This window comes from Fulmarus glacialis, unplaced genomic scaffold, assembly GCF_000690835.1.
Source record: "Fulmarus glacialis isolate BGI_N327 unplaced genomic scaffold, ASM69083v1 scaffold42927, whole genome shotgun sequence".
Taxonomy (NCBI): domain Eukaryota; kingdom Metazoa; phylum Chordata; class Aves; order Procellariiformes; family Procellariidae; genus Fulmarus; species Fulmarus glacialis.
The window spans coordinates 21,771-45,042 of NW_009224623.1; the positions used below are offsets into that span (position 1 = coordinate 21,771).

Here is a 23,272-nt window from a genome sequence, read left to right on the forward strand (position 1 = left end):
TGCAGGCGCCAGTGGCCATTGCAGTCCTGCCAGGTCCTGAGGCCACCTCAGCTGTTCCCACTTGAGAGCACCCTAGCCCAGGAGAACACTACATCTGAAAATGCACTTTTGGAAGTTGAGCCTTGACCTGCTGGAATTGCAAAGTAAAATTCACAAGAGTAGTACAGAGAATGTACAGCGCTACACTAGCAAAAAGAGTATTTTTCCCCCCAACCGTGAATACGTGTTTAGCATGACAAACCTTGTATCGATTTTAATAGACTTCTTCGGCTTACAGGGATTCAGATCAATTACATTACACGTTAATCTCAGTAAATGCATCTATGTTTTGTTACTGTAACTGGAAGTCTTGAGGTAACTTTCTCCTTTTTGTAACTGTATGTATATATGTGTAACTTTTAAAACTAATATTTGTGGGCAGGGGGTGTTGGGTTTGGGTTTGTTTGGAATACAGTAATGAAATGTGTTTTTAAACATGTACTAGATATGCCACAAAAGGTATTAAAGGTGAAATGATCTGCCAAATGAATGCTCTGGATCATGTTCACTTTTGTTAAAGACCTGCATTATATTTTAGTGATTGTCTCATGCTGGAAGAATGTAATGTTTACCCTTCATCTTCTGTAAGAGGCATAGTACTGGGGGGTGCAGCCGGTCATCAGTTTTGCCGAACTGAACAGTTTTTAGTTGTGCTTTTAGATTTTGCAGAAGTGCCTCCTAAACCACGTACAGACATTGGTTCAAGGGTCAGAGGGTCTGTTGCGTAGAATTCATGTCTGTTTCCCATTAGAAATGTATGCTTTCGTGCTTCCCTGGTGTACCATTAATTCCGAATAGTGCCTTTATGTAAATATGTAAACTATGCCCGTAATCCCATCTAGCTGGGAACCCAGCTGCGGATGTGGCTGGCAGGTATGTGTGAATTGTCTGAGAAGATGGTATTTCGTCTGCATTGTGGCATCCAAGACTAAAATAGTCAGACAGGAAGGGAGGGCTAATAGGAATTTGTCAATCGTCATGCACTTGTCCAGCACTCTTGTACAACTGTATTGGTATTTCTAGTAGCAACAGTCATCAAGTTTTTAATTGCTGTGATTACAGTAGTGCAAACGGGCTTTCACTGTGATTTGTGCTCCATGGTGTCAGGCAGAGCAGCTTAGCTAGAAAGGAGGAATGCTCTGTCTGGTGAAAAAGTCAATTCTGGACAAAAAGGAAAAAGCAAAAATGTTGTTTTGTCAGAGTGGAAATCTAAACGATATTTTGGTTTTGGTTCGCTTTCTTTTTGTTTGTTTCAGTGATCAAAAAAGCTAAATCGGGCAGTTGCTATACCAAGGAGAACCACTTACCCACCCCAAACACGAATGCAGCTGAACAACAAGGATGCCTGTAGCAACGTAAAGTTGCTGTACTACAGGGTCCTTGGCAAGCTCACACTTGCCAAAATCTCTCACATTAAATAAGCACACAGATGCTTATATACTTGCATCTGGTAAATTATTCATGCCTGACTTCACAGCCACTGTCAACAATTTTAAGATTTCCAAGTGCTGGATTCACAACATGAAAAATGTCATGGGATAGCCACTCCCTGCCACCCATTATACGGCCCTCAAGACTGATAGCTATCACTGAGAACGTTGGTTTCCACTGATAACGTCCTAGTGAAAATGGGCAGCAGAGCTGAGGACAGAGCCGTGCTGTGGGCTCCCTAGTTGTGGACGCCAGCTAGCGATGGTTCACGTTACTTAGCCTCTTTTCACATTGTGGTGGGGCCCAGCTTAATCCTGAATGAGAAGGAAAGAATCACCGCCTCCTGCCGTCTGAGTTTTCTGTAGTGGTTTCCCAAAGGCAGAGCAAGTCTGGCCCTGCTTAGCTTCTCCTGAGCATTAAAACTAGAACCCAGGTCACAAGCACCTGCCTCTGAAAAAACACTTGGCTGGGGTGTTGGGCACCAGTGAGGAAGATAATATATCGAGACAGGCGATTCCTCATTCTTTGCTGTAACCTTTGCAGCTGGACTGTCTGTTCCTTTCCCTTGATTTGCTGCAATTGAACTGTATATGCTGTCACTGTTAGTATAAACCAGCTAGCTGCAGGGATTCATACTTCAGTGGGCAGCTTGCCACATACATAGACATAAGATATAATGCTAAAGGCTACATACTTCTGTTATTCAAGGAGAGCAGTAAAGCAGATTTTATTTGACTTGTATAAATCCACTTTAATTGGCTTTCCTGCTAACACTTTCATTAACATGTAAATTAACTGTCCTAGAGCTGTTAATTATCTTTGCAGAAAATGTTGGATATGGTCATATAACGTACTCTTTCTTTTTTACTGCTCTTGATGTTTTATACTGAAATGTGCCCATAAATATACACTGTGGGTTTTTTTAAGAGGAGGATGAAGAGGCTAAGGCTCTGTGTCAAAACTTGCTTCAGCATTATTCACCAGCCTGCTACCACGTTAAACTGACACTCATGTAAGAAGCTTAGTGCTGGATTTTATTGGTTTGGCCTTTGAAGGTTTTGGGGATTTTTTTTAGCGTGTCTGGCAAACGAGGGAGCAGAGCAGGATGGCAGGTGCTCAGACAAAGGCAGAATCCTCTCTTACAGGATATCTTGTGTTCAAAATTTGGCAGTGGCAGTGAAACAGGTAGGCATTACAATTAAGAAAATGGCTGAATTCCCAGTTTCCAAGAAGCTGAGAACAAGCCAATTAATTTTCCTATGGGAAAAAAAAAAAACCCACCTCTGAACTTTCTTAATACATCTTTTCTGCAAAAAAAACATCTGAAAGCAAGAGGGTTTTTTCAGCTTCACCAACTGCTTAAAAATGCTCTCCTTCCTTTAATAGTAAAAGATCTTGATGCTTCTCTTAACAAGTTACCATGACAAGTTGCAATCTGTTTATCATTTTTAACTGCCTGCTTTGAACAAATGGCATCTGTAGTGTACAGTTTTACTGCATAGGCAAGGCAAAAGCCTCCGCAGCTAAAGCAGATAACAGACACATTTAGCACCATGGATTATCCTCACCAAAATCTTGGGCTTCTGAGAAGCACGACTGCTGGCTTGCTAATAAACGAGAGATGACTTCATTATGAAGATCAAGTCTGCTTTGAGCTGAGCAGCAATACTTCATGAGTCAGCCCACTGTGGTAAGTGACCTATAGACTCACCTGAAACACGTGTTCTGTGGGCTCTGGTGGAATACTGGGTAAATAGAAGGGCGAAGCAAAGCAGGCACACAGCAATACTTGCCTGGAGTTCCTACAGTGGTTAACAGCGGGTGCTTCCCCTAGCTAGGCTGTCCTAGTCTGAACCATTGAACATGATCATCTTTTAAACCTTTTGTGTAGAACAGGTCAGGGTAGTTGCTCGCCTGTTAGTCTTACTCTGTGTGTTGCAACTGCCTCCTAGGTACATTCCCTGTATGGATGCACAGTGCACCTGAGCAACAGCTTTATTTACAGCGGTGCACATGCTTCTTAAATTTGTCCTGTCTTAGATACAGTTGCCCATGTCTAATTCCATTTCTTAGCCTTCCCAGCTCACGTTCAGTGATCGTATTGTTTCTCAGGGCTGCCTGACCCTCCGCTGCAGCACGGCTTTACAGCTGCTGAGGTGAATGGGAAGCACATGGCAGCTCCTTCCCTGGTACAAAACAGACTGCATAGCTGACGATCAGAAATGCACAGCGAGAGCCGTAGCTCTACACACTTCCACCCCCTACCAGCCTACCAGTTTGGTGTCCATGTTGAGCTTTACTGTGAGTGGGCAAACTCATTATTTGGCTGTCAGAGTCCGTTCCTCCCTGCAAGAGGGTTCTGCCATCCCCAGTTGTGTGCTTGTGGCTTAGTTTCAGGATGTATCAGCCTGTGCTGCACGTGCATAACATTAGGTTCCAAGACCAGCTCTTTCCTCGTCTGCACTGTGGGAATAAAAGACTGACATGGCATTTCTTACAAAGAAGCAGAATGGGAACAGGGACACAACTACTGAATTACTAAACTGCCTTTAGCATAAGACATTAATATGCTAATGACCTGTGTTACCAGCTGGTCTCAACTATTCACCATACTTCCACAATATTTGCATAGATCATACACAAGCAGAATATAGCGTTTCTTTGAAAAGGGGCTGTCATTGTCCACATGCTATTTCATTGTAAAATATGTTGTTTGGCATTGGCTTGCTGTGAACAAAAACCAGGGTGAGTTTTGGAACTGTGGTAGAAAACCAACTAGGGATGCCTTTGCTCTCATTGTAGGTCGGAGCAGTATTTTGAGAGGCTACCCAGTCCTTTTAGAATAGCTGAGGCATGTTATTACAGTGCCATTAACAGCATAGCACTTAGAAGAGGTCTGTTGTAATACGGGGGTTCACTTGCCTGGTCTGGAGTAAGAACAGGCGTTTCTCGCTGATGTGGGGGCACCACCTCTCACGGTTCTGCTTTACAGCCTTATAGTACACACTTTTCCTTTTACTTCTAACACAGGAATGAGTTTAACAAGGTAAGTACTAGGGCCTGCCAACACTGCAGCTAGTTAAGCTCTACAAGATACCATCTAAGCCTTGCTTCCACAGCAGAAGCTTGGTAGCAGAAAAATTCCGGTCTTACTGCTGTAGTTATACTGGTATATATTCCCCTTTTGGATGCTTGCTCCAGAATAACTGTAGCAGTCTAACTATTCAAGATAAGGGTTCTTTATTTCAGGTGACAGAAATTGATTAATATATAAATTTCACAGGAAAATGTTTTTCTTAACATTTTTTCCGTACATCATTACATGTCCTTACATATGATTTGTACCTGAAATGAAACAAAACATCTTAAGATGGATTAATAAAAAGAAATAACTTAGAATAAAGAACTTTGCCAACAAGCTGTAGGTAATGTTAGGTTGTATATACTCTATACAGTTCCCTCCAGGGATAGTATCTTTGTCTTTAAACATGAAAATGAAATGTAGCATGGACAGATAATCTATTTCCTTAAATAAAAATCTTTGTACAAAAGATTTATTTTTATTTTGCATGATATTTCTGATTTCTATAGGAACATTAAAGGGACGAAATTTTACAATTCTAAATCAGTATTTGTCTTCATCAGGTATTTTTGTTTTGTTCTAAGACAAGCAGTTTGTTGAACCCTTCTGACAGTGCACTACTGTCTTCGTCATCACTAAATGTAACCCAGTGACTGAAATCTTTCAAGCTGGGGAGTTTTAAATTTGCTGGAGTGTGTGCTGGAGAAGTAGCTGATGCTGCCTGTATGGAAAGTGGGCAGGAAGAATCCGTGTCCAGGTCCAAAAGATTGGCATTCTCTGGAAGGGAGCTGGTATCCGAGAGCTGTGGATGCTGGCCGCCTGGTACAGGAAGGCCCTGAAGGTTAGCCAGCAATTCTGCAGCATTTGGTGCCAAGTGCTTAGTTGTGGTGTTTTCTGGGCTGGCAGAGCATGTAGGAGCTGAGAGAGCAGACTGCACAGGGACCTGAGAGTTGTGAGCCTGGGGGCAGAACCCAGGATTGTTGTTGTTGGAGTTGAACATTAACCCACTAAAAAGTGGGTTGTCGCTGCTCTGGAGAACTTGCAGATGAAGAGCTGCAGGAGCTGACTTCTTTCTTCGTGGTGGCACTTTTGGGGCAAAGGAAGCACTCTGGGGAGGCAGTGTGATGGCCTCAGCCATGCTTCCTGAGGGGGGCTGCCTTTCACTGCTCCCCCTGCTCTCCTGAGGCTTCCCAGGTTGTGGTGTTCTGGGTTTAGGGACAGGAGTAATCCTGGTCGGACTAAGAATAGGTCTGGCTTCTAGACAGGGCTCTGGCAAGCCAAAAGGAGACTCTACTGTCTGTTGGTCAAATTGCTCTTCTGTAGACATAGCCTGAGGGGGAAAAAGAACAAGAAATTTGAGAACAAAAATGGTACCTTAAACTGAGTCACTTCTAGTGCAAGTCTTATTGATGGTGTTACTGAGAAAAGCTGATGGTACTGGAAGAAAAAAAAAAAAGCAGTACAAAGAGGAGGCTTGACAGCACAGATTTACACTGTACCTGCTTGGTTCTGTTCTCATGCATCGTGCCTTGGACCAGTGTTCATTTACAGAGTGTTATTTGAAGACAAGGATCCTACAACCTGTTCGCTCCCTGTATCAAAAAGACATCTCTTTCTGACCACCTCTCTTTCATGTTAGGATTTTGCTCCAGACCAAATTAACACAGTTCTGAAGAGTTATTTATTTGTTACATCTCTCTGCTGACTAGTATTATTTAAGCAAGAATGCATAGGGAGGGGTAAATGAAGAGGGCCATTAGCACATGCTTTTGGGTATATTCTGATACATATGGTTGGAGGACAATTAGCTTAAGCTAACCCAAGAAATGCATTAATGGCTCTGTCATGTCTCACTGATGCTAGGAACTGAAGATAAAAGCAAGCTCTTGAAATACAATCTAGCATATATTCAATATTTAAAAATATATAAATAACTGGAACCCAGCTCAGTCCAAGAAGGCAAGGGCTGCTTCAGATTTCTCAAACTCAGTGTGACTGAACGAAAGCATTTTAATTCTTTATTACTCACCCATAGTATTAAAAGATAATATACAGGCTTTTTAATGCAGTCAAAATATTTAGTCAATATTTCATGACGGACATATCCCCTGCTACTTCTGTCTATATGCTGCTGTTAAGTTGCCTACGTTTGACTGCATGCTTTTTTTAACGATGGAGGTGGTTTTCAAGTACGCAAGTCCCATCTGAACTCACTCAGATGGACGAAGGAGCGGAAGTCTGAAGCAGAGTCAAACTGAAATAGATATATTCCTGCAGAAGATTTCATATAACTAACACCAAAATAGCAATCCAGGTTCTGTCAAAGGGAGAATATAAAAGGTTATATTTGTCTTTCTCTTGTACTTAAATTGCTTTCACCATTAAATACTCATTTTAGCAGCTCTAGAGATGAAGAACTATTATCTCCGTTGTAGAGACCTGACAGAGAGACAGATTAAAACCCCAACACCTACAGGTTTGTATTTTTTAAGACCCTGAACTCTTGAGCAGAATCCAGAATCCAAAGTGAAAGGCTGAATGCCATTATAAGGTGCATGAGAAAAGTTTGATGTTTCTGAACAGGACACAGAACAGCGTACTGCTCAGGAAGCTGCCTCAAATCGATACAGAGCAGACCACTCATGATGTGGTCAAAAGTAAACACTGTGATAAAGAAGGGATGAGTCTTAAATCCTGACGAAGTTTAGACAACCCAAAAGAAAAGTAACAAAATCTAAGAGAATGGACTGGCAAATAGAAAAGCTGAATACAGCTGAGTAAGGAAGTCAAAGCTCTTTTTCCTTTCCGATTGCCTAGTGCATTTTTATGCCTTGATGGCTACAATACACAAAATCATTTCAGTACCTGCTGGCTAAGAACTTTAAATTACAGGACTTCACACAGACCGTTTAACAGCCCACCCCTCTTGTAATAGAGGCTGGATGCATTTTGCTGCAACTATCTTACATTTTCCACCTTGACTCCGGTCCTTTGCAGAGGTACTGGCTTCTTCGTAGTTGGAACTTTGGGTGGCGGGCGATGGGGCACAAGCACTGGTCCTACCTGCGACCCTTGAAACGATGCTGACTTTGTCATGCTGGGAAGAGGCTCGGGTTTGGTGAACATTTGGTTTCTAGTTGGAGCAGGCTTTAGTGCATCTTCCTGTAGTCCTGAAAAGCAAAACCAGTTAGCATCTTGGCTTGATCAGAATGTAGGTTGAAAATAATTAATTTCACAATCATGTTTCCCAAAATGTGCATGCCTAAAGGGAATGTGCTCAGGCCAGGAAGGTAGGTTTTAGAAATAAACACAGACCTTTGCAATCCGGTCACTCCCCTGTCTGAAATAATTTCATGCCAAAACAGCAGTGCTGTGCCATCGTTTGGCCAAGTGGATAAAACACTGGCTGGGGGTTCAGGAGTACTGAACTCAAGTCCTGAGTCTCCTTTTGCCTTTGTTTCCTTATGTGGATAATCAAGATAATGATACCGACCACGTCTTGTAGAATACTTTGGGAAGAACTGTAAATGCCAACTGGTAGTACAGCACAAGGGACTGAAAGTGATGTTGACCGGACTAGTTTTCTTACCCACACTGAGTGAAATGCTTAATGTGAATTTCAAAATGAATGGAGAGTAAATCTGATTTCAAAAACAAATGTACAGCACACTCTGAGAAACAAACATCAAGATGCCTTTATGATATTTCTAATTAAATTGGATTATTCCAGACTGCATTTGCTCCATTTACAAATGAAAAGGGATGTTTTTCTCCTGAGCTGAGAGCCTTGCAAACTTGGGTAGCGATCTTGGAGTCATACTGCATTCTTTCTCATTCATACAGCATCAACAGAAAGACTACTTGTAACCATGGAAGGTAAAGTCACACTGCCTAAGTTTCAATAGCTAAGCTAGTTTCCTGCTTTAACTTGCCCTTGCAAGAAGCTTTCTTCTCCAGGGATTAGATAGAGAGCCTAAACACAGAGTAGCCTTTTAGCTTAGCTATTCAAGCTGAAGTGGTGCAAGCTTCTATCTAGGTTACAACTATACTTGCTGTCCAAATGTGAACAGAATCCAGGTTATTTCTCCCACAGCTGTATTTGCTCTCTAGTTGTGCTTGCAATAGTGAGCATTCACCAAATAGAGCAGCAAATATCTTTTATGCAACTCTGAGCTAACACAGGCACCATCAGTTTAGTAAGATCCCATCTTTATCTTTTAATTTTTCAGACTAAATCAGGACATAAATAACCCAAGGTGCTCCTAGTAACAGGTTCTACAACAAAATATACAACTTGAGTCATCTTGAAAAAGAAGATTAATATTATCAGAACTGACAGAGAACACCAAGTACCATCTTGCAAGAATGTGTATGTCAGTGTTCAGGTGAGCTTCTGAACAGAAATATGTGCATCGGGGCTATGACAGAAAGGATGAATACACCTACAATTTTCTTTATTTAAAGATTTCTAGAAGTCAGTTAGAAAGCTGTGCTCACCTCCTTTAGCTTCCATAAGACATCTAATAGCTGCTTCTGCTTCCTCAGCTGTGGTGGTTTTGATCTGCTTGACGTTGTAAGGTTTACTTATTCCAGTCCGGACTTTAGGCTTTAAAAAAAAAAAAAAAAAAAGAGGATGAGTAACCTTCAGAGAACTGTTTTTTCTTGTACACCTTTAATCTTACAGCTAAGCTCACACACCTGTAAAGTTCTGGTTTTGCCAGTGGCTATTCAGCAATCTATAAATACTACAGAAATGGTGGGGAGTCTTTTGGCAGGTATTATAGCTTTGTTACCAGCTGACAGACAGGCTGATGGCTTACTGCCACAGCTGGTCCCTTAGCCATCCCTTGTTCAATACATCCAACAAGACAGGGGTGGGGAAGTGTTCCCACATTCCAGTCTTGGTCTCCTCAGAGGGGCTAGCAGCCTTGCTGGCAATGGTCAAGACTTTTCCTGTACGCTGGGCGCTAGCATGGCCCATCAAAAAAAGAGGCGAGAAAAGAATTAAAGCACATTATTGTGGTGTTGAAAATTCAAGTTAGCATCTGTCAGAAAGCAGCACGTGGAATAAACCAACAGTGCCCTGGTCTTGCACCATTCTCTCTCTCCCTCTTCGGCCTTTCTAATTCCTGGCAATTTAATAACATTTTTCTGGTGTCTAGCAGGTCCTAATGTCTAGTAGTACATTACAAGAAGTTCATCGTAGCATTTCCAGCTCAGGCATATGATGGACTTCCTTCCTTGTACGACAGGTATGTTGTGTACGTGATGCTCAGTGTCTACAGTGTCTATGTAGATGGGGGAGATCAGGGCAACGCTAAGTGGCCATGCTGAGCGGCAGGACTCACTGGCTGCTGAGGGGCTCCAGGTAGCAGCTTTGCCGTTGCCAGGATGGAGCCGGTGGAGTGGCTTCCTGGAGAGAGGGAACCATCTGAGGGGGACTTTTTCCCTGATGTTCCGGCTGAAAGAGGAATAAAAATGACTTTTTACATTGAAGAGCTGGTACAGCATTTTATCTGCAATGGAGCAAAACCAATGTAATTTGAAATTGTTTGCGATAAATAAAAGAGATGCTGTCGCCCTCCCTGCTCCTCCAGGGACAGACATATTAGGCAAGACCTTGCTGTAGGACACTGGGGACCTTAAGTCCCTCTGCCTAAGTGCCAAGAGCAAGACACTTCGATCTAGAGGAGTGATGGGCTGAACTGTTACTGGTCTAATCTAAGGTGGAAAAATCTCAACACAGAATAAAATGCTGAAATCTTGAACTGTTTCAGGAAGCAGTTTCCTGTTAGTCTTGCTTTCATTTAATCAGTTCAATAATCTCAGCTAAACATTAACATTGCATTCCAGGCACAGAAATACATATACCAGTGTTGTCACTTCTGTGCAACAGACTCAGAAATGAATGGGAATAACCCTGAAGAACTTATCTTCCAGCAGTGAGTCTGACAAAACCTTTAATTTAAGGCTGGAAAATATATACAGAAGAGAGACTTTTGGACTGCAAGAAAAATGTGATGTATAGCTTGTGTCATACAGAAGGCAAAGATGATTATGCTGATCTAGCAATCAGTATTCATGCAGAAGTAGCCACAAAACAGGAGCAGCATAGCACCGATGGCATCTCAGGTGGGTAGAGCTTAGGTAAAGAGCATCACTTCCCCTTTGTGCCTCACTGAAAATCATAAGCCACTTTGCATTTCTTTCATAAAACACAAAAGCAAGCAAGAACTGCTTGCAAAGCAGGAAAGGACAAAAACTGTCCATAAGTACTTTGTCAAAGCTTTTTAAAAGGAAGATTACAATTAAATCAGGAAAAAAACAAACTATAAGAAAACACTCAGTGACTGGTCAACTTGCTAACCTGAGTGATGAGTTAGTATGAAACATATGGGCTATTCCATCCTCACTAAAGGCATTTTTTGTGGAGTATCTGTCATCTCAAAGACAAACTTCTCCCATTGCTAACTGCAGCCATAGTCAGGCTGAAACAGACTGGGAAGCAAGTACAAGTACCTCAACAGCCTGACATTTCAGAACAAGGTATTGCTTGCTTTGTCACCCAGAAATGGCAGGCAAACTGTTCAGCTGGGGCCAACACAACATTAAAGAACATTAAACTCACCAGGGGGGGGAGGCCTCTGTGGCGGCTGAGGTGGCCGAGACCTGGTAGGAATGGACAGAGACCTGCTTGGAGTCCGGCGGTGGCGTTCCCCACTTGCCTCCAGCTCTCGCTTCAAATCGGCCAGGTCTGTATCATCTAGGGAAATTTTAGAAAGGATCTGTATTAGATACCTGCTGGGTGAGATGCACCAAATCTGAGTGGTCAGAAGAGAGGTGATTATGAATGGCAAGCCTCAACCAGGTATCTCAGCAACATGACGTGGCTCCTTTCATACTATTTTGCTCTCCCTGAACGCCTCCCTGCTCCCACTCCAGGAAACGTCTACCCTTTTGTCAAATACTTCTCTCTCTCCTTTTCCAGCATTTATTAATTGTTTGTGCCAGCACACAGACTGCCTGCATCTGATTTCATGGTTACTAGTCACCTTGTTAGATTCTGAGCTTTTCACAGCCAGACATGGTGGCAACCCGCTCTCATTCAAACTGTCATGGCAGCCACGAGGAGGCTAGTCATGGTCAATCCCTTGCTCTTCCTTTCTGAATGCAGGAATTCCCTCTGAGGATTCGACAATGTTCCTTGCTCAGGAGAACTGTTTTTTATGCCAGAGAAAAATCTGTCTGAATGGCTCACTCATCACATCTCTGCTTTCCAGCAACGTCTCCTAACAGGTACACCTACCTCAAACTGATAGCGCTTGGCTGCACCTTACATGTCTAGGCTATTACAGAGTCTTTCATCCCATCTTAGCCTCTCTGACAGCTGGAGAGGTGAGGAGTAGGGATTGCTTTAGTCTCCCAGTCTGCTGAAGTGAGGGCTTTCACTTCAATTCTCTCACCTCCCTTCCCTGCCCAGCCATGTAGCTATATTCTTTAGGGCTCCAAAATCCACTGGGTTTAGTTTTGTCCCTGTGGTTTGGAGAGGATGGGGAAGGAATTGTGGTAGCAGCAGTCTCTCACACTTCAGGCATTTTTACACAAGTTTCTGTTTTTCAGAAAGCTGTGCTCTGCAGGGAATACTGAGCTGCCTCTCAGTTTCCTACTCCCACTCAGCAACGGATGGTGGCCACAGAGACACAGCCTGTGATCTACGCAACCCGCCCTCCCCCTTTTCTCTGCATTTTCAATATTTCTAAGCTGCAGATATGGGCTCATCGGTAGGATCCAAGGAGTCAAGCAGGCGCCTAAACGCACAGCTTGAAATTCTGGTAGTAACGCTGAACACAAGACCAGCCACCACCACTCTATCCCTTCCCCTAAAAGGCTGCTGGTTTTAGGCAACGGCTCCCAGGGACATCAGTTTTGTGAGGCTATGCCCTTCTCTGCCCTCAGAAACACACATACACACTGTTTTGCCCATCACTAGTTTCCATCTCTGTCTAACACCAGCTATGCAATCATCATACCTTTGATTAGGAGTTACTCAGGCAGAATTGGAAGCTTATGGAGGCATCTGAAATTGCAGAGACTTTCAAGATGGCTTGAATATATTATATTCTGAGTTGTGTGAGATCATGACCCCACCTTGACCTCCTTCCAACTATACTTTATAATCTCCATTTACTTTGTGATATTTTTTGTGGAGAAGAGTTAGTGTGGGTGAAAAGAATCACTGCAATTCTCTGTAGCTTAATGAATCATCACACAGTAGGCCAGAAGTGTTTGGAGGGCAAGGCATCAGTGATTGGCTTTACAGTATTTAATAATGACAGATTACTCCTTGGCTCAGGGCTAGGTTTCTGGGTCTGGCCACACTGCACCCAGCCTATGACTCAAGGTGGGCAAGAAAGCTGTATATCACTCTGATTGTTTGGAAAACCTGTCTGTATAAACTTACGAATTTCATTTAATCTTTTTGAACTCTACTTCTGACTCAACCTTTAAAAGTGAAAACTTTAATACCTTCATGTCAGAAGACAAAGCACTTCTGAGAGAATGCGGAAAGACAGCTTCTGAATCACTTGCTGTCGTGATGAAGTGTTTAATACGTGACCCAGCCTATCAATGGCTGGTCACTGAAGCATGTCCTGATCACATTCCAATTAAGACCACCACTGGCTTGGCTAGTTCTTGCTACAGTTTTTATCTGTATTGTCTTCACAGCTTTATCTTCTCTTTACCAAGCCATTTAACAATAATGTGCAAACAAGCCAGGTGACCAGGAAAAAAGGTAGCACGTTTATGAAGCACTAAAAGAATTAATATACCTGTTGTGTGAACCTCGACTTCTTCAGAAATAAATAAAATAGGAATAAAGGAGAAACTTTAGGCTTCTTTGAAGTAAGTCATTTGAACACAACAACCTCCTGGACTGTCCAGCTTGCGCCTGACTGCACTGCCACAGCTATTGCTCAAAGGACAGGGCCAAGCCCATCACTGAATCAACAGGATTCCTTTGGTTTGGTTTTGCTCTGGCCCTCACCAATAAGAAAATAACGGACAATTTTTTGTTGTATGCTCTGCTGCTGAACAACATCAAATGGATAAAAAGACTTAATTTCTCTAATTTCTACAAAAGGAAACCAGCATTTTTCAGCACTCCTGCCTTGCCCTAGGCTAGAAAGAATGAGGATCTAAGCTTTATTATTTGTACTGCTGTTACGCCTGAGGGCCTCAGTTACACTCACTAACTCAAGGGGGGTTGAGCACTGTATGAACATGTACCAAAAAGATGATCCTTATCTTTAGAGGACCTACAATGAAAATATAAATGAACAGGGAAGTAGAGACAAAAGGAGAACAAACAACAAGCCTTCAGGTCTTACTTTAAGGAATGCAGATAGTTTACCTTTATACAGCCGTGGGTTTTGTCCAGATTCGTCTGACTGACTTATGGATGCGAAACGTCCACAGCCTTCAGGCATATCTTCTGCTGTGTCTGCTACTAGGTGTTGACACAAAGCATCATCTAAATAATCATCTTCATCCTCCACTATATCACCTGAATTAAAATATTAGATAAAAAAGGCTTAGTGAGCAAATGCATTCTCTGTTTCTCTCTATTACCAATCAATGAATTTAATATATGTGTTGGGCAAGCTTCTCGTGTAACCCATGTGTTTCATTACAATTTGTTTCTATACAGACAACAGTACCATACTTTGGATTTGCTAACATATGTTATAACACTAAATTGATAGGATGCTCTAAGCAACAGTTCTCTGCCTAGGCACAGTGCCGGATCATTGCTGTAGTTACAATCCTCTTTTTTAAGAAGTGTGGCTTCGTTACAAATTAAGATACCACTAACACTTATACTGTACCTTCTCTGTGCAACCAAAGTCAGCAAAGCAATTTCTCACAACTTAGCTTAGAAACCTGCTGCTCACCTTCTGAGTCATAGTCCAAAGTTGAGAAGTCAAAATTTTCATCCAGAAGACAGGAGTTTGCCGTGGGGGACATGGGGGCAATGCTGTCCCGTTTTCGAGCAATTTCCTCCTGAAGGCCCTTTAGCCAGTCCTTGGTCTTGGGCCGGATCTTCACTGTTCTGCCTCTAACCTAATGCAAAGAAAGAATTGTTTTCCGTTTGCCAAGCAACTTCACAAAATGAGAATACTTGAACAGAATAAGCAAGTGCTGCCAGTCTATTGTATAACTGCTTCAGAAACTGATGTAACTAAAGCTTCATTTTAGAAGCTAAATGAAAAGGAAGCACTATTCCTATCCCCATAACCAAGTTTTCAGACTGTAACAATATTCTTGAAAGAAAACTAGCTTCACAGCTCAAAAGCACTGCTGCTGCATTTGGGAAATATTTGAGAAATAGGTGAAACATCAAATATCGTCAAAACAATACTGTGATAGTAATAATGGTGTGGGAGGGTTCCATTTTTGAGTCAGTAGCTTTAAAACACACAAGAATTTGCTACCTGATGCCATCTGTAAGGAGACTCTCTGCTCAAAAAAATCCCTTATATGATGGTTGATGTATAAGGGAAGTATATTATTAAACAGATTAAGACCACGGCTGCTTATATGTGTTGCTCCATGACATTTGGGGTGAGATGTATCCAAGGCAGCAGCTTCAGCAGCAAAATTACTTTGGAAAGTTCCTGAATCAGGTTCCCAGCACCTTCACACATTGTGCACGTACAATTGTGTTTGGGTCTGTGCTATAGATTACATCAATGAAATGAGCCAAACTAATAGATAAAACTCCAAATACGAAAAAAGAATGAGGGTTAAATCCATTACTTTAATGTTAAATTTATAGTGCAGCCCCACAAACAGTTTTGTCGGAATAAATGAGGGGGTTGATGAATTGTAGAGTATGTGCGTGGGAAGGAAGAGCAGGGATGGGAAGGTAAACGCCTACTGCTAATGCTGAGTTTGCCATGGAGGCCAATGAATCATGTTGTTCCAGCTTGGTAGAAGCAGTTTATTTGATACACTTAAGAGAAACAAAACATCTCCAAACCACAATCGTGAGGATGCTTTGGCAACAGTATAAAGTTACACATAATTTCAGGAGAACCGCTTCAAGTGCCAGAACAATGACCGAGTCCATGTATTCTGCAGCGCTATCAGAGGCCAGATACTAAGCACTGCTTAGGAGCTCCAAGAAAAGTCACCTCCTGCCTTCCTGAAACTGAAATACTGCATTAAAACCCTCAGCAGCTGTGAAAACTAAGGACTTTGTGAGCACTAAGTTGCTTTAAAATAACGCTACTTGATTTAGCTAGAAACTCAACTATCTCATTCTAAGCAACCACCTTTGAGAAATTTGTCATGAAATTATTATTATAGGTTTTATTATTATAGGTTTTATTATTATAGGTTTGAGAGAGGCTTACTTTGACACCATCTATATCCATAACACGAAGAGCTGTCTTGCTGTCTGCAAATGTCACCAGCATTTGACCTCCACTGATCCTAGTAAAAAAAGGCAGAGGAGAGAAAACAGTGCATTTTACTTCACCATTGAATGAAAAGCCTGAAAGGCAAGCATGATAGTTTCGTACAGCTATGTATTTGGTTTTAGTTGTATTTTCCTCACAACTCCATTTTTTGGGGAGGAGCAAGTGATCTATGAATCCTAGTTGGGCTCTTCCTCTCCCCCATCCTCCCCTGTGTGACCCCAGCACCCTGCCCTTTACTGGGTTGCTCCTGAAGCAGCAGATCTCAGCAGCTGTTGACAGGATACCTAGTCTGATATCCACACTCCCCCTCTACTAACTTCCATGGCTCTGCATATCCGTCACCTCAGAGGACATGTGGTGTTCCCAAAGACTAGTATACCATCAAGCTCTAAAGCAATTAAAACCAAAACAAAACCAAACCACCAAAGCATGTTCTTTTCTTGCTCCTTTTCTCCACAAGCAAAATGGTGCTGCTGTTACTGCAGGGCTGTTTTTGAACCCTCAACGTATATTTGGTACTTCATAAAACCATACAAAAACAGGTCATCATTTTTTTCTATTAAAAAATGGGTCAAATACAACAAAAACAAGTTTCTGGTCTTGTTTCCAAGGTCAACTGTCAGGTCTTTTGCCTGTATTTCTCAAAACAGAAATCTCATAGATATGCTGGAGCCCTGTACAGAATCAACCCGAATGAAATTAAACTGCTCTGCCAGAAGCTATCACACTCTCCCTCTCAAACTGCGAGAAGCCATACTATTAAAAAATAAGCAAAATGACCCCCAAAAGAAAGGAGAGCCAGCCAGGAAATCCTAGGAAGTGTGAGAGAGTGCTGGAAGAGAGCAGACCTCCTCAGAGGAAGTGAAGCAGGGCCCCCAGGACCCACCAGCAAAAGCAATGCACGGTAATGAGGCCTGAATCTAAAGGTGATGATTCACATCAAAGCCTCTGCTTTATGGTGCTGTACCAAATAAAATTCTCCTCCACTTAGCCAAGAGAGCCGTTAGACTATTTCCTTAACATGTTGATGAGAGGTAAGAGCTCTCAAATACTTGTATTCAATTTCTAATGAAGCATTCAACATGCAGTAAAGGAATTCAGCATACTACTTTCTAATACAAAGTTAATTCTGTCAGAACAAAAAGGGAATTTCTAGTTTGTGTTTTTGAATAGACGACACGCCATTTCACATCCCAATCTTACCTGACCAGAACAACAGTGCCATAATCCTCAAACATTTGCATAAGCTCTGTACGCAAGTCCTCAGGAAATTCATTTTTCTCTTCAGGTGTTGGTGATAGCAGATTTACCACTACTGTGGCATCCAGTGGTCCCTGGAAAGATGACACTTCCTGGAAAACACTCTCACGGGCAGCCTCATTAACTTCCTGAACTTCCACTTCCACAATAGCTAATACTGGCCTATGTGAAACAAAGCAGAAATGCTTATATAAAATTAAGATCAACATCACCCAACAGGAAATGCTTATATAAAATCAAAATCAATGTCAAGCGGTAGGACAGGTACAAACTTAGTTGTGTGAAGGCCAAACAGTATCTTGTTTAAACTCTATACATCTATGATGATTTTTAAGTCCACGATGTCAAATTTCATTGCAAATATTTAATTAAGCCTGCTATACCTTAGAAGGAAGTGATTATTATGTATGTTCTACAGAGAAAGAGAAGCAGAACAAATTATTTAAGGTCTCACTGCAAAAAAAGCACTATGGCTGGCAATACAACCCAGAAGTTCAGAGTCTGGTAGATTGTTTCATTATTCCTGCAGTGGAAGATCATGCCTTGAGCACTGTTAATTATATTTACCAGCCCTGCATTACCTGAATGTAACAGTGAGGACACACCATAAAGGAATTCAAATAACAATTGTGTGTAGCACTTCTGGCAAACCTGCAGTCTAAAAATACCAGAATACTTCACTCATTATCAAACAGCTGTCTCCCAAAAATTCTATAGATCAGGAAGGCAATATATTATTTTCTGTTAGACAAGGCCACATAAAGATGTCTTCTTCCAAAAACTAAGGACAAGGTACTCTAAGTGTATATTGTGGTTATGTAGCAAACATATGTCAATCCATCACATTATTAACAGTCAACACTGCAAACTTGCTTCTTCAGCCATTTCTTACAAATGACCTCTCTGCATGTTAGATCTAAATAAAATTGAGAAAGCTGTCTGAAAGAGTAAAGCTTGTCTCATCTCAGTGGATGCAATCCACTTTCTCAGATTTCCACCTGCACATATATACAAAGCAGTAACTGGGATGGCTGCTCTTCTAACTATGTCAAAATTGCTGCCTCCTACTTGCAATAGAGCAGGCTCTGGAATACGCATTACCGGAACATATGAAAGCAACAACAGCAGAGCTAAGAAGGAATAGTAAAGGGAAAAAAAAAACCATATACGAAGTCTTAACTATTTCTATAAGCACCATGAATCATAATGCATTTCCATATGTCACAAAGACAGCTAAGCCCTTTCTCCAGCACAAACCCTGGGAAAGCAAACCTGCTGACTGTAATTAAAAAGCAGTTTTTGCAGTCAAGTTTGCTGAAATAGAAAACCAATGTACAACAGCCACGTTTCACAGATTGCATCCTCAGGGTTCTATATAATGAGTGCAGCAGTTCCACTGTGCTTTGTGGAACACAGCAATGTCAAAGCCTTGACACAGAGAAATTGATTGCAAGAGGAATGTTCTTCCATTGCTGGAGGAATACAGAACAGTCCTCGCGCATAAGAGCACCATGAGAAGCGCAGAGCGAGATACTGCGGGTCATTGAGTGCTGCTATGAGGAACAATATTGTAGCATTTCCATAGGGCATGCAAGGGGTGAGGCAAAGATTATTCTGAACGCAAGGGAGCTTTCAAGGTGTATTTATTAAAGAATTTGTTTCAGAGAAGTGAAGTGGTGACAACTTTAACAAAGAAAGGTCATTCATATCCCTAAAGAGAAGTTAGTGATATGGACCAACCAGAGGCACGGGTCTTCGTATTTTCCTCCTTCTCTCATCTCCATTTCTAAGGGAAGCCCAGAAGCCCAATGCTTCACTGCTCTGAAGAGGTCACACCTGGCCCTATATACATGGCTTACACCTCTTCAGGCCACACAGTCCCAACCTCCTCCTCTCCCACAGCAAGCTGAGTGGGAGTCCATCAGAGCAGCTTGTTTTGGTATCGGAGCTTTCCAAAACTAAGCAACAGAAAGCCCTGTTTTCTATACCTGTTGCTGCAACTTATCCAACCCTTGCCAAGATCACAGTGCAGCAGAAATCAATGCAGGACCATAGATACTTACCACTGTGGTATAAAACCCACCACGAGGGGAAAAAAAACCACCAAATGGATACTGAACACAGAATAAGGGTGTAATTCCTGTTACAATCAGACTCGGTCCCTCACTCTGAAGGTGTACTTCAGTACGACACATTCTAACCTAGCAGCCCTTTCTCTGATTATTTGCTTAGGACTTTACCTGTGGTCAGATGCTTGCAGCTCTGCTCTCCCATAGTACATCAAGGCTCCAGGGGTCCAGGTGTGCCTGACTTTAGTTTCAGCATTCAGATCACTGTCTAAAAGATTGATCTCTCCAGCTATGAAGCACAAAACATAATTTAAAACTCACTCAAAGCTGTTTTACTAAGAGTAAAAAGCTATTTTATTAGGATGCACTTCACACACTCTAGCAGTGAGAGGTGGGGTTTTTTCATTCTTGTATACACCATTCAAAGAAGAGCTTGTATCCTAAAAGATTCACAAGTTAGGGACTAGGAAAAAAAATACAGAAAGGACAGGGAGTGCAACAGAGACAGCTGATCACTAGAATAAGACACCTGCAAAATGGTTAACCTGAATGTCACCCAATCAATTACCTGTACAATCTGGATTGACAGAGTCATATTAGTATTTTCCCTCCTGCCCCTTCTATTATTGAGCATAGAAACAGACACTGTACTTGCAAAATACATGGCAATCTGAATGCACAGGGATTGGAGAAATAATACACAAGAGATGGGAGAAAGCAAACCCATGCAAATCCAACCTCCAAATACTTCTTTTGCAATGCATTAAGGTGACCAAAAGTGCTCCAGACATTGTGCTACGTTGAGGTATTATACTGCTGTCAATAACAGGAAAGTTTTTAGGTCAGTGTTTGGGCTAATGGATAACTCTCTCTCTTTTCTGTGCAGTTGAAAATGAGTTAATACGGAATATGGTGTTTCACCTAATCACTCGCACTGGGGCTACACTTTCTTCTCAGAAGGCAAATAGTCCTCTAGCCTATAGCAGCAAAAAGAAGAAAGACAAAAGAATTAGAGCCGAGAGGCAGAAGAGCCTTGCCACCAGCAGTAAAGGAGAGAAACTCTGGCAGCAAACCAATTAGAAAAGCTTTGCAGGGCTGGGAAGATCGGTGAACAGACAAGGTATCAGTCATATACCCATGTGACCTAGCTGTGGGAGGCCTACAAGCTCTAAAGAAAGGAACCTGCCTCAGCTCTTGTAGACCAGCTAGATAGGCCCTACATGCTGTGTCTACTCCATCAACTAAAGTCCTCCCAGGGGCAGGCCTTGCCATGCAAAATAAGGAGTATGTATTGAAAATGCTGAAGGGTTTTCTTTCTCCTAAAATGAAAACAGCCAGCACAAGAGGACTGTTTTAACTTCCTTATTATGTCTCGTACAGTTTTTCTTTCCCAGATTACATTTCTATCAATGGTTTAAGCTCCTCATTTTACTTTATTTTTCATTCCCTAAATAAGAGTGAATAACTCTACATCACATTGACATGTACTCTCTGATTGCCTAGTTTTGCTCTGTAGTTTTTACACTTAGTGTACCCATCGTATGACTTGCATTCCAAGCAGTAGTTCCCAGGCATGTGAAAAATCGCATCTGCAGGCACACACCAAATTACTTCTCCAGCGATTACACTTTTAATATGAATTTGTTCAGATTTTATGAACATTGGGAGATAGATGTACCTGCAGACTGAGGGAATCATTATGAAAACTGTCCCTGGATACGCTAAGAAATACTTTTTATTTTGTTATTGTAACTTTTGAATAACAAGTGAAAACAGCCCTTCTGTTGTGCTGGCCACTCATGATCTCAAAGTATTTTATAAGCACTAATTAATGAAATCTCCCCCAATTCCAGAAACTAGCAGAAATATTCCTAAGAATTACCAAGGCAGAAGAAATTACAGAAAAGTGCTTATACATCTACTGACGACAACAGTTACAACAATCTAGCCATTATAAACACGGGAACTTTATGTGGACTAATGATTCTGTTAAAAAGCAACAGAATAATTTCTAGATTGCTACAGCTGGATTGTTTTCAGTTCCTCAGCAAGCTCCCGGCACCTTTAAATCTGTAGCATGAGCCTTTTTTCACACGCTCAAGCAGAAAGGGCTCTCTCTTATCTCTGCAAGTTACTCCAGTGAAGCTGAAAGAACATCTGCTTGAGTAAAGCCACTGCAATTTGCCTAAGCCTACGGGCACATCTAAAGACAGCTCTGAGCGCAGAACTCACTAACTCCCTTCTTCACCATTCACTAGATTAAATCCCCTTATGTGGGTTCTGGATGAAATCTAAAACAGCTTTCAGATAAAGAAGAAGGAAAGATCCTACGCACCTGTTTTTTCAAAAGGCAATTTCTTTCTCCACCAAAGCACTCTGTCAGTCCAAGCTGGGGTTCTGCACTTATCACTTGTATCATAAGCCTCTGAGCCGACGTCATATTTATATGTTGGTCCAAAATTAATAGTCCCTTCGTGGAAGTCTTTAAAAATCTATGAAAAGAAATACCATCTCTTTGATTAAGTTACAGATGAGGTAGGTGCCATTGTGATGTATCAACTTCCTTGCAAACAAACAAGATTTTTAAAGAAATTACTACATTCATGTACTACAAACACAGGTCTAAAAATGCAACTTTTTCACTCTCTCAAGGAATTAGACCAAGCCAACATGTAGATATTCAAGAAAATGAGACACACTGCCTTACTTTTCCATTGGATTTTTGCTGTTGTAGTTGATCAAATTCCAAAAGTGTCTTCCAATCTTGACGTTTGAGAAAATAAAAGACTTCCTCATATGTTAGATCAATGCGATAGTTAAAATCACCACACCAGAAGACATAGTCATGTGAGAACACGCTCCGCCCCTAGTTTGGAGGTACGGAATACTGTTAATGTTAAATCACATTCATGAATACACCTTTTACATGCACTGAAACGTACCACTCAGTTCCTCTGAATTACTAAATACCGGACCTACTTGCCACATTTTATTTGCTAAAATCCATCTTGTGCTAAAATGGAATGGTTCTTTCAGTGTCTTTTGCACCTCGCTGAGCTGAATTTTGTAAACAAGAGTGTCAGACTCTGACCCCTGTTTCCTGAAGGTATGTCTAAGCTATCGTGAATATTAAAAATATATGTTTGTTTCCCTAACACAGTTCACACACATGTATTTACATATTCTAAATAAAACACAAAATGTGCTTCTGGTACCAAGGCACATTCAGCAACAAAGGTCCTGAGTAAGAATAAGCTCCAAATTTGATTTTACGTGCACATCATAACTTTGCAAATGTACTGAAATAAAACGCCAATGAAAATTCACTCCAATTCTAAGTTTATCATCCTATCCTCTAACTAGTCTTTTGTTGTTTTTTTTCAGTTAAGCTACAAACTTCTAAAACCCAGAGATTCGTAAAGGAAATGTTCCAGAGCTATGGCTGTCACAGCACTAGAGGGCACTCTTTATATGCATTATACACACAAGGTACATTTAGCTATTGTGAATATAAAGGACATAAAATAGTTAATGAGGTATTAGAAGGAAAAAATACCGTGAGTACAACTTTATGGCCATTTGGAACAGATATGCTATGCAGGACGTTCAGACTGTCAGTATTAGTTCTTACATAAAACAACTGATTGATACGCTGCATGTGCCAAGCCTCTAAACCTTGCAAACAACAGGGAGTTAAAATTTTAGGCTTTGCAACCTAAATGTCATTTTTTGCTGACTAATCAGAATACACAAACAGGTCCATTCCCTCCCTGGTTTAGGACCTCTCCAGAGAGGTCTGAGAAAGCAAGCATTGTGGAAAATAAAGCAACCAACATTACGGAAAGCAAAGAGGCACTGCTACCAAATCCCATGGATTATCAACTGGCCTGAGGAGACTAGTGTGAAAC

General features: G+C 41.5%; 1 protein-coding gene across 1 annotated transcript in view; it reads right to left on the reverse strand.

Annotated features, from left to right (window-relative positions):
• Window positions 1-5,111: 5,111 nt before the first annotated feature.
• Window positions 5,112-23,272, reverse strand: part of SYNJ2 (synaptojanin 2) — a 57,219-nt gene continuing 39,058 nt past the window's right edge. Inside the window, exons 15-26 of the mRNA XM_009582192.1 lie at window positions 22,072-22,230; window positions 21,700-21,856; window positions 19,536-19,653; window positions 17,239-17,457; window positions 15,970-16,048; window positions 14,506-14,674; window positions 13,965-14,117; window positions 11,181-11,315; window positions 9,901-10,013; window positions 9,050-9,158; window positions 7,520-7,722; window positions 5,112-5,882 (exon numbers count right to left, since the gene is read on the reverse strand). Of these exons, the coding sequence (XP_009580487.1) occupies window positions 5,112-5,882; window positions 7,520-7,722; window positions 9,050-9,158; window positions 9,901-10,013; window positions 11,181-11,315; window positions 13,965-14,117; window positions 14,506-14,674; window positions 15,970-16,048; window positions 17,239-17,457; window positions 19,536-19,653; window positions 21,700-21,856; window positions 22,072-22,230 (2,385 nt within the window). The remainder of the gene's footprint in view (window positions 5,883-7,519; window positions 7,723-9,049; window positions 9,159-9,900; window positions 10,014-11,180; window positions 11,316-13,964; window positions 14,118-14,505; window positions 14,675-15,969; window positions 16,049-17,238; window positions 17,458-19,535; window positions 19,654-21,699; window positions 21,857-22,071; window positions 22,231-23,272) is intronic.